Genomic DNA, 20,565 nt, shown 5'->3' on the forward strand with positions numbered 1-20,565 from the left:
TCCAGAAAAAATAGCAAAGAAATCTTCTATACTATATGAAATCACATGGAGGTTACATTTTTCAGATTTCAAACGAACTGTTGTTCTTTTACAGAGATTGTTATCTCAAAAAATGAGGTGAGCCTCCTTCAAAACATAAGGAATAATTTAGGGAACTTGGAAAAGATTTTGACCAGTAAATTTGCAAGATGTTGCTTCCTTCTTGCAGAATAGTTTCTTACATTTTAGCAAGTTAATATAATTCACTTTTTCAATCCACATTTGGTGACATAGCCTATAGTTTTCTTTAAAATTCTTTTACCAAAAAAAGACACAACAAACTGTTTCAAAATTACAAGAATGCTGTCAGATCATGAGAAAACTGCAGAGTGGTTCTCATATCAGGAACTTTTTCTATTTTCCCTATAAAATATGAGACATAATTAAAGGTGAGTTAAGACTGGTGAAAATCTAAAGAGCATCGGCAAATCTGAGCACTGCTCAGCTTTTCAATTGCTTTTCTACTTCTCAGTTCTTTTAAATGGTTTTCTATGGCAGGAACATTTTTCTTAATTAGTCACAGCTAATTACTGTTCTGGCATAGACAAGTAATCAGAAATGTCAGAGCTGCAAGGCTACATCTCCCTAATCCTTTGATAATAATTTAGCCTCCTGGGAGGGCCTCAAGCTGCGGTAAGTAGTGGCTGACAATAAGGCAAAATTAGGTGGGCAGCAGACCATTAGGACAGAAAAATAAAAAGCACTACCAAATCCTGCTGAGCACCATCAGGCAACTAACTACACTGCCAGATGAGGTGCCTGTTTAAGCCTGTGTTGTTAATTAGCTGATTCTACCAGACCTGCCACATATGTCCAGGTGCATCATGCAAAGATGTGTATTTCTGGGTTTATGCCAAAGGACAATTTTGCACTGTGATCAAATTTCAAGAATCTGAGAAAGAAGCCCACATATTTCTTGAAGATTATTCTGAATTATCAAAGAAATAAGAAGATCAACAAGCTACAATCCATTTTTGTTGAGTCTTTTTTAAAGTAATTAGGCATGGTCCTCTCATGTTTCTCTGAGGTTAATACAAACACAGCTTTTGATTCAAATGTGGCCTTTAACCAAGTAGACCTTTAGTCAAATCGCACACTTGCAAATAATTACATAACAACAAAAGTGAAGATTACTTATTAAAATTACCATGACAGGAAGTAATTTGAGAATAAAGAAAAAAAAATCACAATTGAAGTTTTCTAGAAAAAAGTTGCTGCATACTAAATACTACAGGAGTGGTGCTTTAAAAGTAAATATGAACAGCACAAGGAGTTAGTACTACAGACAAGTCGCATTTAAATTAAGTGTTCCTCTTAGCTGTGTCACATCAGCTGAAGATTAACTCACTTGCAAGAGAAACGCATTTGCACATTTTTAAACTTTTTTTTTTTTTGTAAAAGGTCAGAAAACCTATAGAGATGATGCAATTGAATAAAACATTTACTAAATATGTACTTGCAGATATGACAGGAAACAGAAACTAACCAGATGAGTACTTCATATCTCCATTCAGCCACAGAGCAAAGTGCATGACAATCATCTTTGAAGAATAATTAAGACCTCAAATAACCTCATCACTGAACTTGAATCGTCCATTCGTGCTACTGATGCAAAAGGAAAATATTAGTTTTGATATGGAAATACTGCTAGCATTTAATTAACATTCCAGAAAAAATACAAGCAGTTTTACAATAGAAAAAGAGTACTGCATTTCATATGAACTTTTGAAATACAAAAGCCAATGACAGAGATTTAAATCTGGAGTGTTTAATGATTTATATTGCTCAGAAAGACATTCAGTCTTTCTGGACTCCAAATAAAGTTGTATGAGTTCCCTGCCATTTATATCTCCTACACTGCTTGTTGAATTGTTACTATGCACGAGGCCAAAGACACCAGGAAGTTCTGCATAAGCAATCCCTGTGAAGTCAACAGGAATACTTTGTCACACCACACCAGTTTAATACCCAGAAAAAATGGGCAATCAGGGCCAAAGTCAGCACCTGCTCACAAGTAGCATCTTGTCCAAGATAACTAAGGGACCTGCTTGCCAATGCTGACCTTTCCAGGATGCACACTCTGACTATTTTATGTGCTTATGGTACACTTGGGAAGAGGTTTCCCAGAAATTAAAGTCTAAAAAATTGGAAAACCTTTCAGTTTTATCAATGGCTCAAACATAATGTGTTAAAGCTGTTCTCTTAAACCATTCGTTATTTCTCAGAGCAGCAGTCATTTATTGCATAAAGGTTTCATTGCATATATAGTCTTACTAAAACTGGAGTCATACATCTATTTACGGTATAAGTTTTCAACAACAGACGCAGGACAAATACAACCTATAAGATAACGCTCTTAATGGCAAATCAACCAAGAAGGGATTTGAAGCAAAAATGTCTGAAGTTATTTTTTTCGATGTTCTGACACGAATATCTGTACTTCATGTGCAATTCACAGGTGTAAGAAAGTGACAATCTACCCAAGTGGCACTTAGGAACTGCACATTATTACAGAAAGTAAGTATTGCATCAATGTTTTAAACAGAGCTTTATGCAAAATGAAAAAAAATGCTCTTCCAAGTGGTTTGTTAACAAAATCCAATTTAGTTTCTAAAGGAAATAGGTTTTGATTTACAAGTCTAATGTAAATTAAAATACTCAGGTGTTCAATGAATGCAAGCCTAGTCAGTGAGGACAATTTGGCATGTTTATGGATACAGCACTGCATTTCTTGAGGTTACTGGCAAAACTTGAAATGATTTTGAGAGGGTAGAACCAGAGCCCATGGGAATTTCATAGTTGTATGTTTTTTGAATCTGTTAATTTTGTGATCAGATACACAGCACTGGTCTTTGATGGGTGGCACAGAGGCTCTTACATCATCCTTCAAACAGATTATCTTTATAAATAAGAGAGGCCTTAATCATTAGTAATATCTTCTATTTATTCTAGTTTTATGTAATTCTATTCTAAATACTTCATTTTCTCATTCACAAGCTTCTCCTTTTACAGCCTTTTCTGAAAATAAGTATTTTTCAAACTTTTAAAAAAATTATGATTTTGTTTCTAAAACATTAACCCAGAGCTACTGCAGAGCATCCTCATATGCAACACATTACAAAACATTTCTAGTGCTCTTTAAGAAATGTGATATCGCAAACAGCTCCCCTATCCCTCCCAACCACAACTATAAGCTGTTACTGCATGAGAATAGGAGATAAATGTCCTGAGTCCCTGTGATAGGAGGAGTTTGACAGGAAAAATTCCCAGCTGACCTTAGGAAGAAGACCATGTCCCAGACTGCAATGGAAGACAGAAATCCTTAAGTGTCTCTGACAAACTGACCAAGTGAAAAATCTTTGTCACTTCAAACCTTGTGACTAGTTTTGAGAACAAAAAGATAGCACACTGACCTGGGAGGACCAGTGCTACCAGAAGCACACAGACATATTACTCTGTGTGCTGTCTGTAACTCTTCTGGAGCAGGTAACAATGAAATGCACCCAGAAGATGAGTTTGACAGAGAAAAGAAAGAAAGAAAAATACCATCTTGTTTCCACTGCATGATCAACAGATGTACTGAAGCACAGGACTTAAATGGTTTAAAAATGGTGCAGAAAAAACTATCATCCCAGACTTCTTTTCAAGTTTGCTGGAGATTTGAACCTCTTTCACATGAAAGGATTCTTATCACAAGCTTAAAATCCATTCTCTTGAATTTTGTATTTTGTATGGCATGACAGTGCTTTTCCAGGCTTATCAAGACCACCATAAAATGCTACATATTTTTTGTCTTCTCCCTACTTTGAGACTTCTCAGGTAGAAAAAAAATTTTACAACTCCAAGTCTTATTGCATTGTGACCCACTGGCAGACATTTGTACTTGTATCAATACCATTCTTAAAGATCTTTGTTATGTACATAACTTTGTATGATAGACATGCTGTTCACTTGGTCACTGTAAAAGCTGTTAACGTATGGCAGCCCTGAATCCAGTCAATTGTGCATAAATAGTTTGCAATTATGTATTTTTTTTGGGTTTAAAATAGTGTCCAAGGCCTGATCTTGTCTATAGTTATACCTAACACCTCCAGCACAGAACTGTCATTGTTTTTATTATTCTGGATGAGGTGTTTTCCTGGATGAAGCACAATAAAATGCACTTTTCCTCTTACACTTGGCTGATGGTTACTTAGCTGATGTAAATACAATGTGTTTTACACATTGTGAACTACAACTGCAGCCAGTCTAATGGCTTGAAGTATATTCACATAAAAATGTAAATATATCTTGTTATTTCTACTGAAATATAACTTGATAGATTTGAATTTATAAACAGTACCTAAGTTTTGTTACATCACTAATTTTAAAAAAACCTTCCAAAAATCATGGGCAAAATCTTGCTCCATCATAATGCCCTAAATCTGAATTAATCTCAGGAAAGATGAATTAACAGACTAAGATGGTTTTGTTTTAAATTTCTGCAAGCTATGAACTTTTGTTAATGCTTTTATCTGTGTCTGTATGATAAACTGTAGCTCCCAGTGTCATGCTATACAGCTCCCAGTGTCATGCTATTCCACTCTATGTAAAGAAAAATAAAGACAAAAATAGATATTTGATAAACAAAATACATATCCTATCTCTTTTTTCTTTTCTTGCAGATACAAGCATTGGCCATGAGAGCCCACAATGTGTAGTGCTGAATAAAACGACATAGAAATGGGTTTGCAGTCTCAAAGGCAAGTGCTATGTCAGAGCTTGCATCCATATAGGAGATGTTTTCTTGTGCTGAAAAGCTTAATTGATGAAACGAAATTTGGAAGAGGTCCTTAACGCATGCTAACGCAGGTGTACTGAAGCCCTGTCCTTGGGTTAATGCTATCCAAAATCATCTCAGGAACTGTGCTGATGACTTACTGGTGTGGATGATCCCTTGCTAGTTCTCAGGCCTGTGCCCAGGCCCTGGCCAGTGCACAGCTATGGACATAGCCTGAAACCTGGTCTCCTCCCACTACATCAAAAAAGTCAACATGGTCTCTCCAGGGAGAGTTAGACTTGGCCTTAGGCAGATAATTTTATTAACATTCAGAAAATGAAAACATAAGCAAAAATAACCTCAAAGAAAAACAAAAAAATAGAAACTTGAAAATGAAACATATGCTTGCAGACTCAGTGCAAAAGCAAACTGAAGCAGAAGTTGCTAATACGGTTTTAGTACTTTGTGAAGGTGCCAGCTGGATGGATGATAATTTTTCTACCCCTGCAGGGCATGAAAGCTTTTATAAAATCATTCTTTTCACACATATTAGCACTTAGCTTATTAAAACAGATGATACTTTTTTTTTGTAAAGCTGCCTGGTAGTGTCTGGAAATATAGAATCTGAGAGATAAGTCTTATTTTGACCATTCAGTCTAACAAACAACAAACACTGACATGACATACCATGGCTGAGAGTCTATGTTATGGGACCTTCTGTGACTGCCACAACTGTAGTGTCACAGTAAAGGCTGTGAATTGCTGTTATGAAAACATTTGCTGTAACTTGCATAATTAAATGAAACTGCCAGCAAAGCTTTCTAAAATACTTAGGAGATGGCAGAAATAAATACATTTCAAAGTCTGTATTATGTTCTAGAATTAGTTTTGCAATAAATTCCATTTCACAGTGCCAGAGATGACTTCTTTCCCTGTTCAAATTCCTACCTAGTTGTAAGTGGTTGACCAAATTTTTTTTTGTAAATTAATCCAACTTTGTAGCAAAATAGCTTTTATTTTACACATATTTTACATGTGCAGTGCTTTTAATTTATACAGAAGGTACAGTTTCAGCTTCTCCTTCCAACAACTCAGAAAGGGACATACTAGACATAAAACAGTGGTCAGTACCTGACTGAACTGAAATGTGATTATTTCTAACAAAAGGATGAGGAATCAATGCAAAGGAATGAGTGGAAGGAGGCTGTAGAAGTTGGTATCAACCTGAGGGAAATTGCTGTGTGTGCCTTGAGCATGAATTACTCTGAACTTGTAGATGTCAGATTAGAATTTTGAAAACAATTTTGACAATTCAATAAATGTTTGGTAAATTTTAAGAAATAATAAGTCTTAACCTGAAAATCCATAAAACAAAATTCTAAAAGTTATTCCACAGAAGTACCAGTCAAACCCATAGATGTACCTGGCATAACTGGCCCCTTCCTTTATACAAGCAGGCAGTGATATGTACAAGTTCTTAATGTAGGGAAATCAGGTCTGCAGTGGAATCCACAACCCACACCAATCCAATTCTCTCCATTAACAAATTAAAAATCAAAAGATGGAATATAATTAGACTACTGAGAGTGGAAAAATGAATATTTCAAACAATAATCTTCTACCAATTTTACTTCTGCCTTCTATCACTTAAAAGTTTCATGCAGAAAATATTTAAAGAAAGGCCACCCATGACAGCTGAAGCTTGTAAATAAAAAGCATAAGAAAAAATTATCAACAGGGAAGAATATCTAAACTTATTGAATATCATCAAAGTACAGCTTATCCCTTATGATGTGGTAGTGATACCAGCAAACTTTGCAGGGGTACTCACATCAAATAACTTCTCTATGTACATTTCCTCATTGACCTTTTCTCGAAGTATATCCTGGTTTTGTCGAACAAACATAATGTAGGTGTCTGCTAGATCCATCCCTGGTTTCTGTGGAGACATAAAGTGAAGGGAGAAGGTGGTGGGAAGGGACAGATAGACCTCTCAACAATTGAGACTTACACAAAGTTAAACATAATGAAAACTGAGATATGTTACAATGTTCAAAGACACATTAATTATATTTACAAAATATGCTGTGAATTCTGGGTTAGTTAACAAGTTCAGGAGGATTCACTATTAATAAAGTTCTCTGTCCTTTAATTTATGGATGCTTTGAGCCATAAATCTACATTGCCATATGCAATGGAATGAAGTCTTGGCTCTGCTAACATCAGCGGCAACCTTGGACATTTTCCTCTTTTTCGTTAGTGAGGCTTTCATAGCTACTCCATCCTGTGTGTGGAGGTCTAAATCCCACTATCTCGTTGAGAAAATGGTTAAAAACCACCCCCATTCAGTTCCTTTTTAATTGCCTCAGATTTCTTGCAATTTGCTCCCAAATTACAGATGAATTTTGTATTTGAGGTTAGCTTCACCTAAATATAATTCAACCTAAGTTCAAGCACTTCTGAGGAAGGACTGAAATTTTCCCTTCTTGTACTGATGTATGTTCTACATGAAGAGCAGAGTATGCATAATTTTCATACCCCACTCCCAAACATGGGACAATCTAGCATATGTCATGTGTATGTGATCCTACATCCAGATAGACACAGTAGTGTCCAAAACTGCTCTCTCTTGCCCAGTCATGATTTCTGGATCTCTGTAGCCACAAAAAGTTGTTCCACACTAACACTCCTAATAGCCTGCAACATCCCTTTTACTGGCAGCATATGCAGAGGTGGTAAGGTGTTTGCCTTCCTCTAACAGGAGCCAAGATTGCACACAAGCACTTTGGAAAGTCTTTAAAGTCTTCTTCACACTCTGTGTGAGTAAGTTTGTGAAAATATCACTTGCTCCCAAATAATAGTTGATAAAGTTCCTGGCATGCAAAAGAAGATGAAGTTTTATAATATTTCATAGTAAGCCTTAGCACAAAGCTATTTTTAAAGGATCTGGATTTTGTGAAGACTTACTCTGTACAGAACAGTTAACAGTTCTAGGGAAGGAGGATAAAAGGAGCTATACCCAGTTCCTGAATTCCAAGGCATAAGTCATTCCTATTTCTCAGAAACTGTTATTGTCTGAAAACAGCATACAAACAATGATGTAAAAATTTAGTGTATTTTAAAGGCCTGTATGGGAAAACATGCTCATATAGTTAAAATATTTACCTATAATTTTATTTTAAGGCTTTTTTTCTAGCCTGCAAGCAAACATCATCTAATTTTTCCCATTCATTATTATCTTGTGTGTAATATCTTATAATCTATGTGAAGAGGTCTGAGCAAAGAGGAAAGGAAAGGTACAACATGCCCATACTAAAACTTCTCCAGAAACTGCTGCCGTCCAATTACAGTAATAGGATGACAGCATTCACCTTAAAACTGCAGTGAGTGAAACCTTCTGGATCATGAACTTCAACTCTATTTTTCCTGAATCTACTACAGACATATACAGGAATATGTTCCAAAATAAAAAGGTTTTCTTTTTCATTTATATATGTGTATATATAGCAGTTTCATTTTCAAAAAGTAACAATTAAATGTGGAATGATGGCCAGGTTTAGCTCTTGAAGCATCTCCAAAACTCACAGAGAAAAGCTGAAACATTTTCTGCACATCTGAATTGGTCAATCCAGGGGCAATGAAAGCTCATTTCAAAATTTATCCCACACATACATGCTTACATGAAACTCTTAAGAAGAAAGCAGAACCATTTATATTTATATTTACACTTGCATCACACACCTCAATCCTAAGCAGAGAAATAAAATTTTAAGATTTCAATACATAAAATAGTTTTCTATTGGAAAACCTGGCTGACCAAAATAATAGATTTTCTTCATAAAAATGTGCCTTCACTAAAATGTGACAGAAATGTTATATTAAGTTAAATCACAAAATTAAACAGATACCAAAGTCCCTACTTTACCTTAGTATACTCATTTGTGACAGTACAGAAGAATACAATCAGTTGAAATCTTATGTACTTTCTAAAATCGGATAGGCAATTTACAGGAATTGAACTAGTTTTAACTTTGAGGAATAACGGAAAAATATTTTGAAATCTCTAGAGATGGGTGAAGAAGATAATCTAACAAATGAAAGGCTGATAATAGTTCTTGGGGATATATATTTAAATCTGCTACTGAATGCTGAAACCTAGTGGTTCTCCAATTCAAGAAATTTTTCTTTTGCTAAGTTCAATAAAAAATGTTCATCTTGCATGTAGACAAAGCTGAATAATAACATTTCCCATCAGCATTAACTCTCCCCTTATCTTAGAGACGTTTACCTAGTCTTGAAGCTGTGACATATGGGAATTTCACACCTAGTGAATGTATTTTCATGGAGCTTGTGGCACAGGAGTGTAATCATTAAAAGAATACACACAAGTAAGAGTAACTGCAACAGCTGGTGACATTTACCAATTAGAATTACAGTTCTTTAAAACACTTCATCCTTCTTTAATGTGTGCAGGATAATTATATTTGAAATTGCTGTGGAAAAAAATTAATTTTCCTTTTAAACAGTGTCTGCTTAGAATACAAGTAAGTCTGAGTAAGGTAGATTATCAATACTCCAAAGTATGACTCTGTTTTAAAACCTCACCAAAATCTTTGCAGCTTAACCAACTTTGCTCATGGTGGGCAAAGCACACATTAAACATTGAATGAACCAACAGTATATCAAATACTTCATTATCTCTCCATTTTGCACACATTGAATTTATTTGTTTTCTCTAAACACATGAAAGAAGAAAAGAATGCTATTATAAGCATCAAAAAAGGTTTAATGCTGTGTACTTCATGTTTTAACTTTTTTTTTAAATAGGAACTATATATTAGTTGGAAAACTCTGATTACATGATTCTCTATTGCTGTTTTGGATTATTAGACATCAGAAAACCCCCAAGTTAATGTAGAATGAAACAAACAAAAAAAACAATTAAGAAATTTCAGATATCTTAAAAGACAAATAAATAGAAACTGAGATCTATTTTAAATGACTGTTAGAGGAGGCATTTCATTACGAATACTGGAAAGACTAAAGCATTCCTGTCTCCACATGAATACTCAATATAAGAAATTTCTTCTCTGTATCTCTGGCAGAATAACGGGAGAAGAATTTAACCTGGTATATTTATCTGGATAAGTATAAAAAAAATTATATTCTGTCTGAAAATTTCCCCAAGAAAAAAGGTAACGTTTTTATGATAGATAGAAAGTTATTTTGTTTTGTTCAGAGCGGCAGACAAGATGTTTTGCCTATCTAAAAATGAAAGAGAACCAGACAAAGAGATGAATAGAGAAACTGGAAACACAAAGACATCAAATAAAATGCCAGGAAATTAAGAGTTGTAAATAGGGTTACTTTGTCGCTGGTTACACAAGTAACTGAATACACTGGCGAGTGAATGAGTTTAAACAAGGGTGTAGGCTTCAGCACATTCTTTTTTAGGGTTAATCACTAGTTAACCTGGCACGATAAACATGCTGTTTGGGAAAAAAAAAATTTAAAAATCCTTGTTAATTATATACTGCAAGTGCTCTTACTTCCTGCTGCTGCACCTAATTCCACAGGTGCGGGTTGTCTCTTTTACTATTCACTGGTAGGTGGGTCCTGATTGACAGGCACTTTTTCATAGCAACAAACTCAGATAAAGAAGAAACAACTTAACTTCCCCCTTTTAATGGGAAAACACTATCATAGTGTCTATTTAACAAGGAGGCAAACGTTAAAATACATTCTGTCAATTTCAAAGATGTCGTAGAAGTTGTTTTGTGATTGGCCCTGTCCAAATTGGCCTGAAGCATCCAGAGACAAGCAATGCTGCACTGCCTTGCTTTCAAGGCATTCAAGTATTTTGCTGCTGAAAGGTTTGCTAGGGGCTTAATGCTGCCACTAGTATTAGGCATTTTCCTACAGAAAAGGTACACCTAAGTTTCTGCGCAGCATTTTGCAAGGCAATGGTTTCTCATAAGCCTCAATAAAAATATGTACATTTGTAATATTTCAGTTACATTTGTTCTCAATTTGGCATTTGTCACAGAACACTTCTTAGCATCAGAGAGTATATATAAACTCGTACTACCAAGGAAAACACAAACTAGTTTTACCAAGTTGCTATCCTGCCAAATCATTAATGTTTCCAGGATGAGACCAGATGTTAGATACTAACTGTACAATAACGAACTTCATACCATTTTGTGTTTACTCTCCTCCCCACCTCTTTCCCCTCCCTCCCTTGTGTCCAGGAGAGAGTCATTTTAACTATGGGATGAATGTAACAATGAAATGAAAAGGAGTGATGAGCTGGAGGGGGCTATTGTGAGGAACAGAGGAGCTCCTTATTCAGTGTCCACCACTAAATAAAAGAGCATGTTGGAAAATTTCACTGCCTAAAATTTCTTCTCTAAATCCTGCAAGGCTCATCACTTTAATTCTCATCACTCAGAATTAAAATATGATTAAAATACTTTTGGAATAAAGCTACATGTACCCATGACAAGATCATTGCCCCTTTCATTTCTTACAAAACAAAATACATAAGCCAGGCAGGAAGGTGATTCATTTGTACAATCAGTCTATTATAGAGATAACATTTTAATTTCATATGGTCATGAAAAAACTTATTTTGCTTAGATGAAAGAATGCAATGCATTTTCTTTCTCTCTAAAACATCTTCTAGAAGAAAAAGCAACCTTGGCAAAGAGGAAATGTGTTTATTTTGAGAACTGTCATGCAGAACTTAAACTATGATTCTGCAAGCATTTATGCAAACACTTTTGCATATACATGTAGTTTCACTGCATTCACAGGGCAACATAGGCATGCAAGTGTCTGCACCAGGATTTTGATTCTGTAGTGCAGAAGATCCTACTGATTAGCAGTCATCCTTCTGCTTGCCATTTAGGAGGTAAACCAAAAATACTGGTGACTTAAAACAGGTGTAACAAGGCTTTCTCTCCAGTTCTACAATAGCTTGCTTTTACAGATCTGAAAACAGAAGGGCCAGTTCCCAGGTCTGGGTAAAGAGAGGAGGAGGAAGACAGAAGTACTGAGCATTAGGATAATGACTGTTCTATGCTCTGTGTTCTTAAACAGAGTTCTTTGAGAAAATCCTCCTTAAAAACAACTGGCATATTATAGCCACACCTGGATAAACACCCAGTTACCAAAAAATGCCATTTGATCCTTAATAACAGCAAAATGAAGCCATGCAGTACAAATGCAATATTTGGAAATGGAGATATCTGGAAGGTCCCCATGTGTATCCACCTGGTAGGAGGCAGAGTTCCTTCTCTGGCCTCTACAGGACCCCATAAGTCAAATGCTGGCACATGTTTGAGGCCCCTTTTCATACCTTTGATCCCCACATAAAGGAAATAGCAGAGTGAGAGGGCTGGCATTGTGTGAGCTGTGCACTGCTATCAGCCCTGGGTCCTTCAAATGGTGTCTGCCACTGGGTATGACAGGTGGCCCACATGAAGTGAGGGAGGATTAGGTTCCTTCTGTGCCCTCTAAGTGACTGGCATAGATTACTAGCTCCTACAAAGGGATTTAAACATATCTTTCCAAACAAAGAGCAGTATATACATAAGCATGTAACTGGATGCTCAATTTGGATGAGCAATTGTTCTGGTTATATTCGTAAATGAGGCAAATATGTGTAAAAATGATCAGCTAGAGACACAATTATTCATGTGCTAAACTATTTTCCATGATGAGAAACTGAACACAATGAAAGTATCTATATGATTAAAGAATAGTATTATCTGAGATTAAGAACACACATTTTTCCCCCTACTTGTACTACATTCTTTCCCTATTCTCATTAATTACCTTTGTGAAAGAATATTTTTTAAAAAAAGGAAAAATATTAGACAGGTTGTATTTCTTCACCTCCTATGGATTGCTTGGACTTTAAAAGAAACTTACAGTCATAGTGGATTTCAATGAGTTGTTTAAAAAAAACCAACAAAACAAACCCAAATCAGCTTCTGCATTCCCAAACACCAAAACATAGCATTAACAAGAAACAAATGTCATCCTTCATTTGCTACTTATATTTGTAAAATTTGTGTCATTTTCCTCCAAACATTTGGTTCTTTCACATGCATAGCAGACACAATTTCTTCCACTTCAGAGCCTAGTGTACTGTGACAATTACCAATAAAAAGACTGGAATAGCAACTTGATTTTTTCGTTATTATTTTTAGGAAATCACAAAACATCATTGTGGCTTCTCTTAGTCTGGGTAATTTTGTACTGTTGCTAGTATTTCTGTTGATGTTTCAATTACCAAAACATACACAGTGCCAATACAGCCCTATGGCTGGGGAAAGCAACAAGACCTCCTTTGACTGTGTACATCTCACTTCATAAAGGCCATTCTGGAAATGGAGGTTTATGTTGCATGGTTTTCTGAACAGTTTAAAAAACCACCGAAAACATGTTTTTTGTTCACTGCATGGAATTATTCATAATTCTCTGGCAAGATGAATGAATGGAAGGGCAGAAAGCAACATTTTTACAAACATATCTGCCAAATGAACCACAAGTCCGTGTCTATCATTCCTACCCTGGCCCTGAGAAGCTGAGAGATGCCTTCCAGGGAGTGTGCACTTTCATCCCCAACTATTTGATATTTAAATGCCCTTTCAATAGAATTTACCTTTTCCTCAAAATGTCCAAGAATCATCCAAGAATGTCTTCCTTCTTTTTCTATGCTTATTGTGTCTATTTTTATTTACCTTTTAACTTTTTTATCTCCTTTACCTCATATCCTTTCTCTAAAACATTCTCCTAAGTACTACCTTCATTTGCTTCTAACACCTCTTTTGTCTAGTTAGTTTCTTCTTATTTCACTACAAACCAGCATATTTTTCCATCTTTACCCAATCCTGGTAATCAAAGATAAAAAAACTGTCGAATCCACACACTCAAAAAACCCTCAAAGGTCTTCCCCTGCCTCTGTCTCCCTCTCCCCTAGAAGCACCAAGTGACCTAAGGTGGCCCAGTGAGACCCTCGAACAGAGGTGGGGTACAGGGGGAGAATTCTGTCATCTAACGCAGTGCAATTCTGCACGTATTTGCAACTACAGAAGAGAAGAGGCCTAGTGTGGTCACTTTTAAGTCACTTCCATACATGCAGCTATATGGTAAGGAGGGACAAGAAGAGATTTTATATTGTATCAGGTCAAAATAAAACAACATGAGGCATTTAGTGAGCTCCAGTGTAGACATGTTAGGTTACCATCACACTGCCAAGAGCTCAGCACATGTTCCTCCCCCTGTGCTGCCCCTCCCTCTACTTCTCACTTGAGCTGTGAGCCCAGGTGATGACCTTGTGATATGATGACTTAGAGCCTCTTTTTGTAGCTAGAATTTTTTACTTCGACACCTGGTGATTTTAGGCCCTATTCAGACTGGACACTCACTGTCAGTTGTGATAGTAATGGCTCTTCTTGGCCTTGACTGCATCTCCACAAGAAGGGGAAGACTGTGAAGCAGCAAAATCAAACCACAGACTGTGAAACTCCTTCAACTCAGGTAAAAAGTCAACTACAAAATGGGAAATGTTTACCTGGTCAGATCCACAGCCTCAATGATGTACAGTTTTTATACTTGTAGTTTACAACTGTGGAACTACAGCCCAGTTTATGCCTTATTCCTGTGGGAAAGGTGTGTGGGATAGCTGGAAAGCAAAGACACTGTAACAATACTAGGATCCTGACAGCCTGTCTATGATCCAGTCATTTCTTCAAGCCAAGCACCACTGTAACAGTGAATGTGAGAAGGGCACCAGGGCTCCAGCAACCACCTCCTCACTCTGCCTCCCTCTGGAGCAGTGAGTGCATCCCTGGGTGACCTGAGTTGCAACATTCCCCATAGCTTGTGGCAAAGGTATTCTTCAGTCTCATCTTTATTGTGAACAATGTCAATGTATGCAGGCCAGTGGTAAAAGACTTTGATGTCTCCTCCTCATAGGTAGTCTATATAATTTGGAGAGTTTTCCATGTTACCTTAAAGTCAATGAATCTCCAGTTTGTTCAGTAATTTTTTCTTTAGGGTTTTGCGTCTTAAGTGACTCACAAAGGACCTATTGGGGCAGCTCTCAGCACAACATATTAACAAGAGGTATACTAAATTAACTGGATTTCATATGAGGTCATTCCTTTGAATGCTAAACTGAACCTACTTTTTTCTTTTCTATAAAACACAAGACCATTTATAAAAGTAAACTCCCACACAACCAGAAACAGAAATTCAGAAACAGGGATTTTTCCTTTTATTTAGCATTCGTGGATTAAAAAAAAATCATTTAGGCTTGTAAACATTGTATTTTTCAGCATTGAATTGCTGTAAGTTTTTCTGGCAATCACACAGTCTAGCATGTTTGGCACCGTTCTGCATTTTAATATAATTTTCTATAAGGTCATTAACATAATGATTTTATTACGTTCTTTGCTCTGCTTGGAAAGTAAGATTTTTTTAGAATTGCATTAAAAAGAGATGAGAGCACAGATTTATGAAGGAACAAATGATATTGACAGTGACAATGACAGTATTTGATAACTTTTTCTTTTCTTATTTAAAGAAAATTTATTCTACTGTTAGACTTAATAAAAATATTTTAATAGCTGAATTTTGCTTCTATGTATGAAAGAGCTCCAGCAGTTACGCTTTTTATTTTTACCACACAAACATGGCATAAGCAATGGTAAATCAAATGGAGATTTAGCAAGAGGTTAAATAAGCAAAGTTGAATCCTGAAGTAAGAAATCCAGAAATAATGGATATTCAAGTATTATGCTTTTACTTCTTGCATATACCACAAATTTGAACAATGTCCAAATGATGAAAAGAACCATACAAAAGAGTGTCTAAGTTACAATCCTCACTCTTCCACAACTGAAAAAGTGCATTGAGAATAACCTTTCCAAGCTTTGCTTTGAGAGTTACTCATTGCTCAAGGGAAATAAAATGCCCTCTCAGGGTTGTAGTGGCTGTTTAAATACTCTGTGTAAAGCTATAATGAATCTCTGTAGGAAAGTAAAATGTCAACAACCAAAAATGAGACCTAACCCTCCTCCCCCCTCCCAATTTTTGAATTATTATGAACACTAGAATAAATAAATTTAAAAGTGTCATACTTACGGGAACATCAACGTATTTGGCAGCTGCTTTCACCTACAGAAAATGAAACATAAAAGACACAGTCAGTACTTAATCACTACTGATTGTGCACTATTTCAGGATTATGCACATAAAGCAGAACGGAACCACTGTGAATCCAAACACTTACAGTGAATGAAACTAATGATGAGAAGAAAGTGCCTTCATCGTATCTTGACAATTTAGACAGCACACCTTCTAATACTGAAACAACCTGGAGGAAAAGCAAAGAGAGAAATCTAAATGCACAGTATTAAAATTAAATACTTGGAATGAGAGTGTGAATTTTTCTTCCTCTAATTTTCACTGTTGATCAGGGCAATGCAAACTGTAAATTTGATCAGTTTCTCCATTTCACAAAGTGCTGAAATCAAGGACAACCTTTTTGCAGCTTCATCTGTTGATCAAACTGCTTTACTACTGCAGAAATAGAAACTCAACCCCAAATTTCTCCTGAGGTGGGCCTGATTCCAGTACAACACTGCTGCCTCTAGAATGTGTGGTTAAATATAGCAGTATGTGTACCCAGCATATATTTTGGGTAGAAATCACATTATGTTCTAGGACCAGTTTCTAAAATCACAGCTTCAAAGAATGGAGTACTATTGCTAAAGGTGGTGATCTTGACATAATGTTTCTCTTATCTTTGCTATTGAATAGAAACTCAGCTCTGATTTCAGCAATCAAGCACCAGATTTTCAAGCACCAGAGTTTTCTGTCAACAGCATGTGCTGTTTTGCTGCTACTCCACGGCCAAGAAGGAGGCAAAAAAATGTATTCCCAACGTCTCTGGTATGATATTGTTTCTCTCCCCTTTACTTTCACCTGGGATTCTCTGAATACTGTGACTCAGCAAGAAGCATGAAGAGGTGTTTTTGCCAAAATTAATTTCTGACCAAAAATATCTTATTAATTGCACTGATTTTAGCTTTAATGCTTAAACTGCCTCAAATGAGCCTTAAAGCAAACAAATTCCCTTTGCACATCCCTCTGTGATGTTATGTTGCTCAAGTAATTCATGGTATGTAACAGAAAATATATGTCAGCTGTTGTATTCATGTACATTTATTTTACAGATATAAATTGCTTTCCAGTTTACATAAAGAGTGTTTTAAATCATCCCTTGCTCCCAACACAGTCATTCCCACAACCATGAGTATCATTTTATGAGTGTGAGGACAGAACAAAATTCCATCTGGCATGCTGTTAATGGGCACTATAACAGTGTCACAACAGTGTCACTTCCAGAGGAACTGAGATCATCACTTTACAATAGGCCCTGTTCTTAACAGTTCAAGGAGCAGGAGCAAATGCAAACCTACATTTGTCATTTATCAATCTAACCTGTCATATTTACAGTGATTAATTAAGACACCAGTACATAGGTGCCAATCAAAGAATAAATCCACATCATGAGAGAGTGGCAGTTGTTTCTGCACTCCCTTTATTACACCAAATACCAGCTTTCTGTTTTGCTGTTGCATGCTTGTGATAAGCTGCTGTTTATACTTTAAATCATTTTATCTGACTGGTAAGGATTCTTGGGTTCTTTCTGCAGAAAAGTGTTCAACCTTATTGTGCAAAGATCTGTTCTGGAAAAGGCTGATCTCACAAACTGCCTGGTGTCTGCAGTGCCAACATACGGTTCCAATACAAGTGGGACACAAAATAACAGAGAGCAAAACATTGCAGTGTCAAGGATGGCTGTTTAAACAGTTGCAAACTTGTTTGCTGAGATCTCAGTGCATGGACTTGTGAAGATCTAAGAGCATTTCTGTGCACACCTCACATTCTCTGAACTGGCTACCCTGAGACACACTGTGCTTTGTTTCACTGTTTTGTGCTATTCCTGTGATTTGTTAAATGCTTTAGATTAGTAAGCCCTGTGCAAAAAAATGCCCAGTATAGTCCTTATCAAGGGAAGCCTCACTGAAATGAAAGTACTATTTTCATGTTCATAAATGACTTGCAGCTAACAACAATTGAAACACTTATTCCACTGGAACACAAGGGAGATAACAGAGGTAAAAGCTAAAAATTAGTGAAAATATAGTAGATACAAAAAATGAACACACATGGCTTTCATGCACATTGATGTGTATTTTTCCAGGCCAAAGCCAAAAGTGAAACATCAGCCTCCCTCTGTACCCTCAGAAACTTTCTGCCTTGAAACAGGAGCAATCAGGATGTCATTGACATTTCATATCTCCAGTGAGGAGACGCTGCTAAACTTCTAATGATCGGCCAATGACATGAAATATATGCTTCCTGTTCTGAGATTTTAACCTCTGGTAATACTAAACGTGATAACTAATAATGCAAATCCCTCTGCATTGACAGGAGTTGTCTCTAGAATTTCCAGGAGGAATATGACTATTTTCTTCCTTCTTTTATAATCTCAGGTATTTAAACCCACCCCCTTCCAAAAAAGGTTTAACCTTTAATAGCATGATTTTCTCTGATTAAATTCCCCTTTCTTCTTCTCGCTCTTCAATAACACTAAACCCATAAACTGGATGGTTAGTTTGGAGCAATGACAGGCAGCATGTAAAACCTGAAACTGTTTAGTTGAACTGTTTGTTGTTATGTTTACATTAAAATTTCACTTTAGAGAAAAAATATATTTTCTACACAGTTATCAGTAAGCAGACACATTTTGCTTAAACTTCTACAATGACTCTACAAATTCTTCCTCTTAACTGATGGGTGTCAATCCAAAAGCAGATTCCTGCTACCCCCATCCAAGCTGTGACAAGTGAAAGTGGAGGCATGATGAAAATATGACCAGATTCTTATTTTTGGTCACTAACTCACAAAATGTAAATGTCTGGCTTAAATATCATACTTTGAAAATCATATTTCTGAGTATTTTGCCATGCATAGATAACAAAACTTCTTATAAAATGTTTATTTTCTGTCATTATTTTCTGTGTCCTTCAGATTAGTAGGGACTGAAACCTTTTATATCAAGCACTTAACAATTTTACTGGAGTAGAGGTGCTACAGAAACAAAAGACATTATTTAAATTTTCTTCAAAGGTCCTATATCATCTCAAAACACATTTTTCTTATTAAATATAAAAACGTACAACATCAGTTTCAAGGAAAAACAACCTATACAATATTTTAAATTAAATACATTTTGGCACAAAATCTCATTAAAAAGTTAAACTGGCACTTTGGATGTTGTCCATCTCTAAATACAAAATACAAATGCTAAGTGATAGGAAGAAAGTTTTCATGTAAAAAATTAAACAAAAAATAACACACGGTATTATTGACATAATTAAGTCCTACCAGTTCTACTAGCACCTAGCAGTTCCTATCTATAATAGAAATAGAGAAGACAAACTTATCTGAATAGCCAGTTGCACAGAAATTGTTTAGCTAATGCATTATAAAATTTAATTTTGTAAATTCAGTATTATTTGCTCAACTATTATTTACAGGTCATGTTGTTCCCCACAATCTCACTGTGTATAGAAAAACTGTGTGATATTTAAAGACATCTCCAAAGTTCAACAACTTTCTGCTTTATTATAAATTAAAATGTAAATATTTTTACCTTTGACACAAGAAGTGAAATAATTTCTTTAACAGTTTCTTCAATCAAGTCATCTATTTTTGAATGGTATTGTTGCTGTATTTCAAAAGATAAACAAACATTAGCATGTATATGAATACACACTTTTGTCCTAAGTCAGAAATGGTGCAAAGCTGATAACCCTGACAGATCAGATTCACTTAAAATTATCATTTTGAACATCAGAACAACAAACCCTTGAAAATGATCCACCCAATCAACACTTTCTTACATTCTGTGTTGAAAATTTTCCCATGTACGCTGTTGAGTTAAGCAGCTAATGGGGTTATTATTTAGATGAATTGAGTTCTTATACTTATTCAGGCAAAGGAATGTGAAGGATACTTTTTGTCTTCTATATAATTAAGGTAGCCATGTATTTTTTTCTAAAGGGTTGGTTTAGCTGCAGAAGCAAAAAGACTAGAATAAGATTTAATTAATACAGCATTTCTTGTCTGACAACTCTCATTCGTAAGTTATTTTAAATGTGCTCTAGAAATAAAATGAGCTACAATTGTTCATCCTAAAAGAGCCTTTCTGTTAGCACAGTGAGATGCAGTTTATACAAATCTTACAATATGCTCAAGCAAGGGCAAAATTAAATATTCATCAAAAAGGCAGAATAGATGGCAACAAATTAATAGACCATAAAAGGCATAATAAAACAGACTTCATTTGCTTTTTCATAAAGAAGGTGCTTTTAAGTAAATGCTTTTAAAACAAATCCTACAGAGTTTTTAGATAATGCCAGAGCTCCCTTCTGAAATTAACAGGAACTAGGGATCCCATTCTGTCAAGGAGGCACATCAATTTAAACAGTAATTCTTCCTTTAGAAACATTTATCTGACAGCAAAGATTGTCCCCAATAGCCACTTCACAGAAAATGTGACTTGTAAAGACTAACCCTATCTTCATAGTTCAAGGCTACTTGGAACAGCTAGCAGCATAATGCTCAGAGAAAAAGTACTGAGGTCAGTGTAAACATTAGCCTAACTTAGCAGCTGCTAG

The 20,565-nt window shown here is 35.8% G+C and overlaps 1 protein-coding gene across 10 annotated transcripts in view; it reads right to left on the minus strand.

Moving 5' to 3' along the window:
• Positions 1 to 20,565, minus strand: part of CADPS2 (calcium dependent secretion activator 2) — a 298,773-nt gene that overhangs the window by 16,351 nt on the left and 261,857 nt on the right. For 9 of the 10 annotated variants that reach the window (XM_071552501.1, XM_071552500.1, XM_071552505.1 and 6 more), the window contains 4 exons: positions 19,539 to 19,613; positions 16,104 to 16,187; positions 15,956 to 15,988; positions 6,630 to 6,737 (listed from right to left, as the gene is read on the minus strand). In XM_071552501.1, the coding sequence (XP_071408602.1) occupies positions 6,630 to 6,737; positions 15,956 to 15,988; positions 16,104 to 16,187; positions 19,539 to 19,613 (300 nt within the window). Of the gene's footprint in view, positions 1 to 6,629; positions 6,738 to 15,955; positions 15,989 to 16,103; positions 16,188 to 19,536; positions 19,614 to 20,565 lie in introns of those variants that run through there. The other variant, XM_071552503.1, reaches the window with a different exon arrangement.

The sequence above is a fragment of the Pithys albifrons genome, chromosome 3, assembly GCF_047495875.1.
Source record: "Pithys albifrons albifrons isolate INPA30051 chromosome 3, PitAlb_v1, whole genome shotgun sequence".
Classification (NCBI taxonomy): Eukaryota; Metazoa; Chordata; class Aves; order Passeriformes; family Thamnophilidae; genus Pithys; species Pithys albifrons.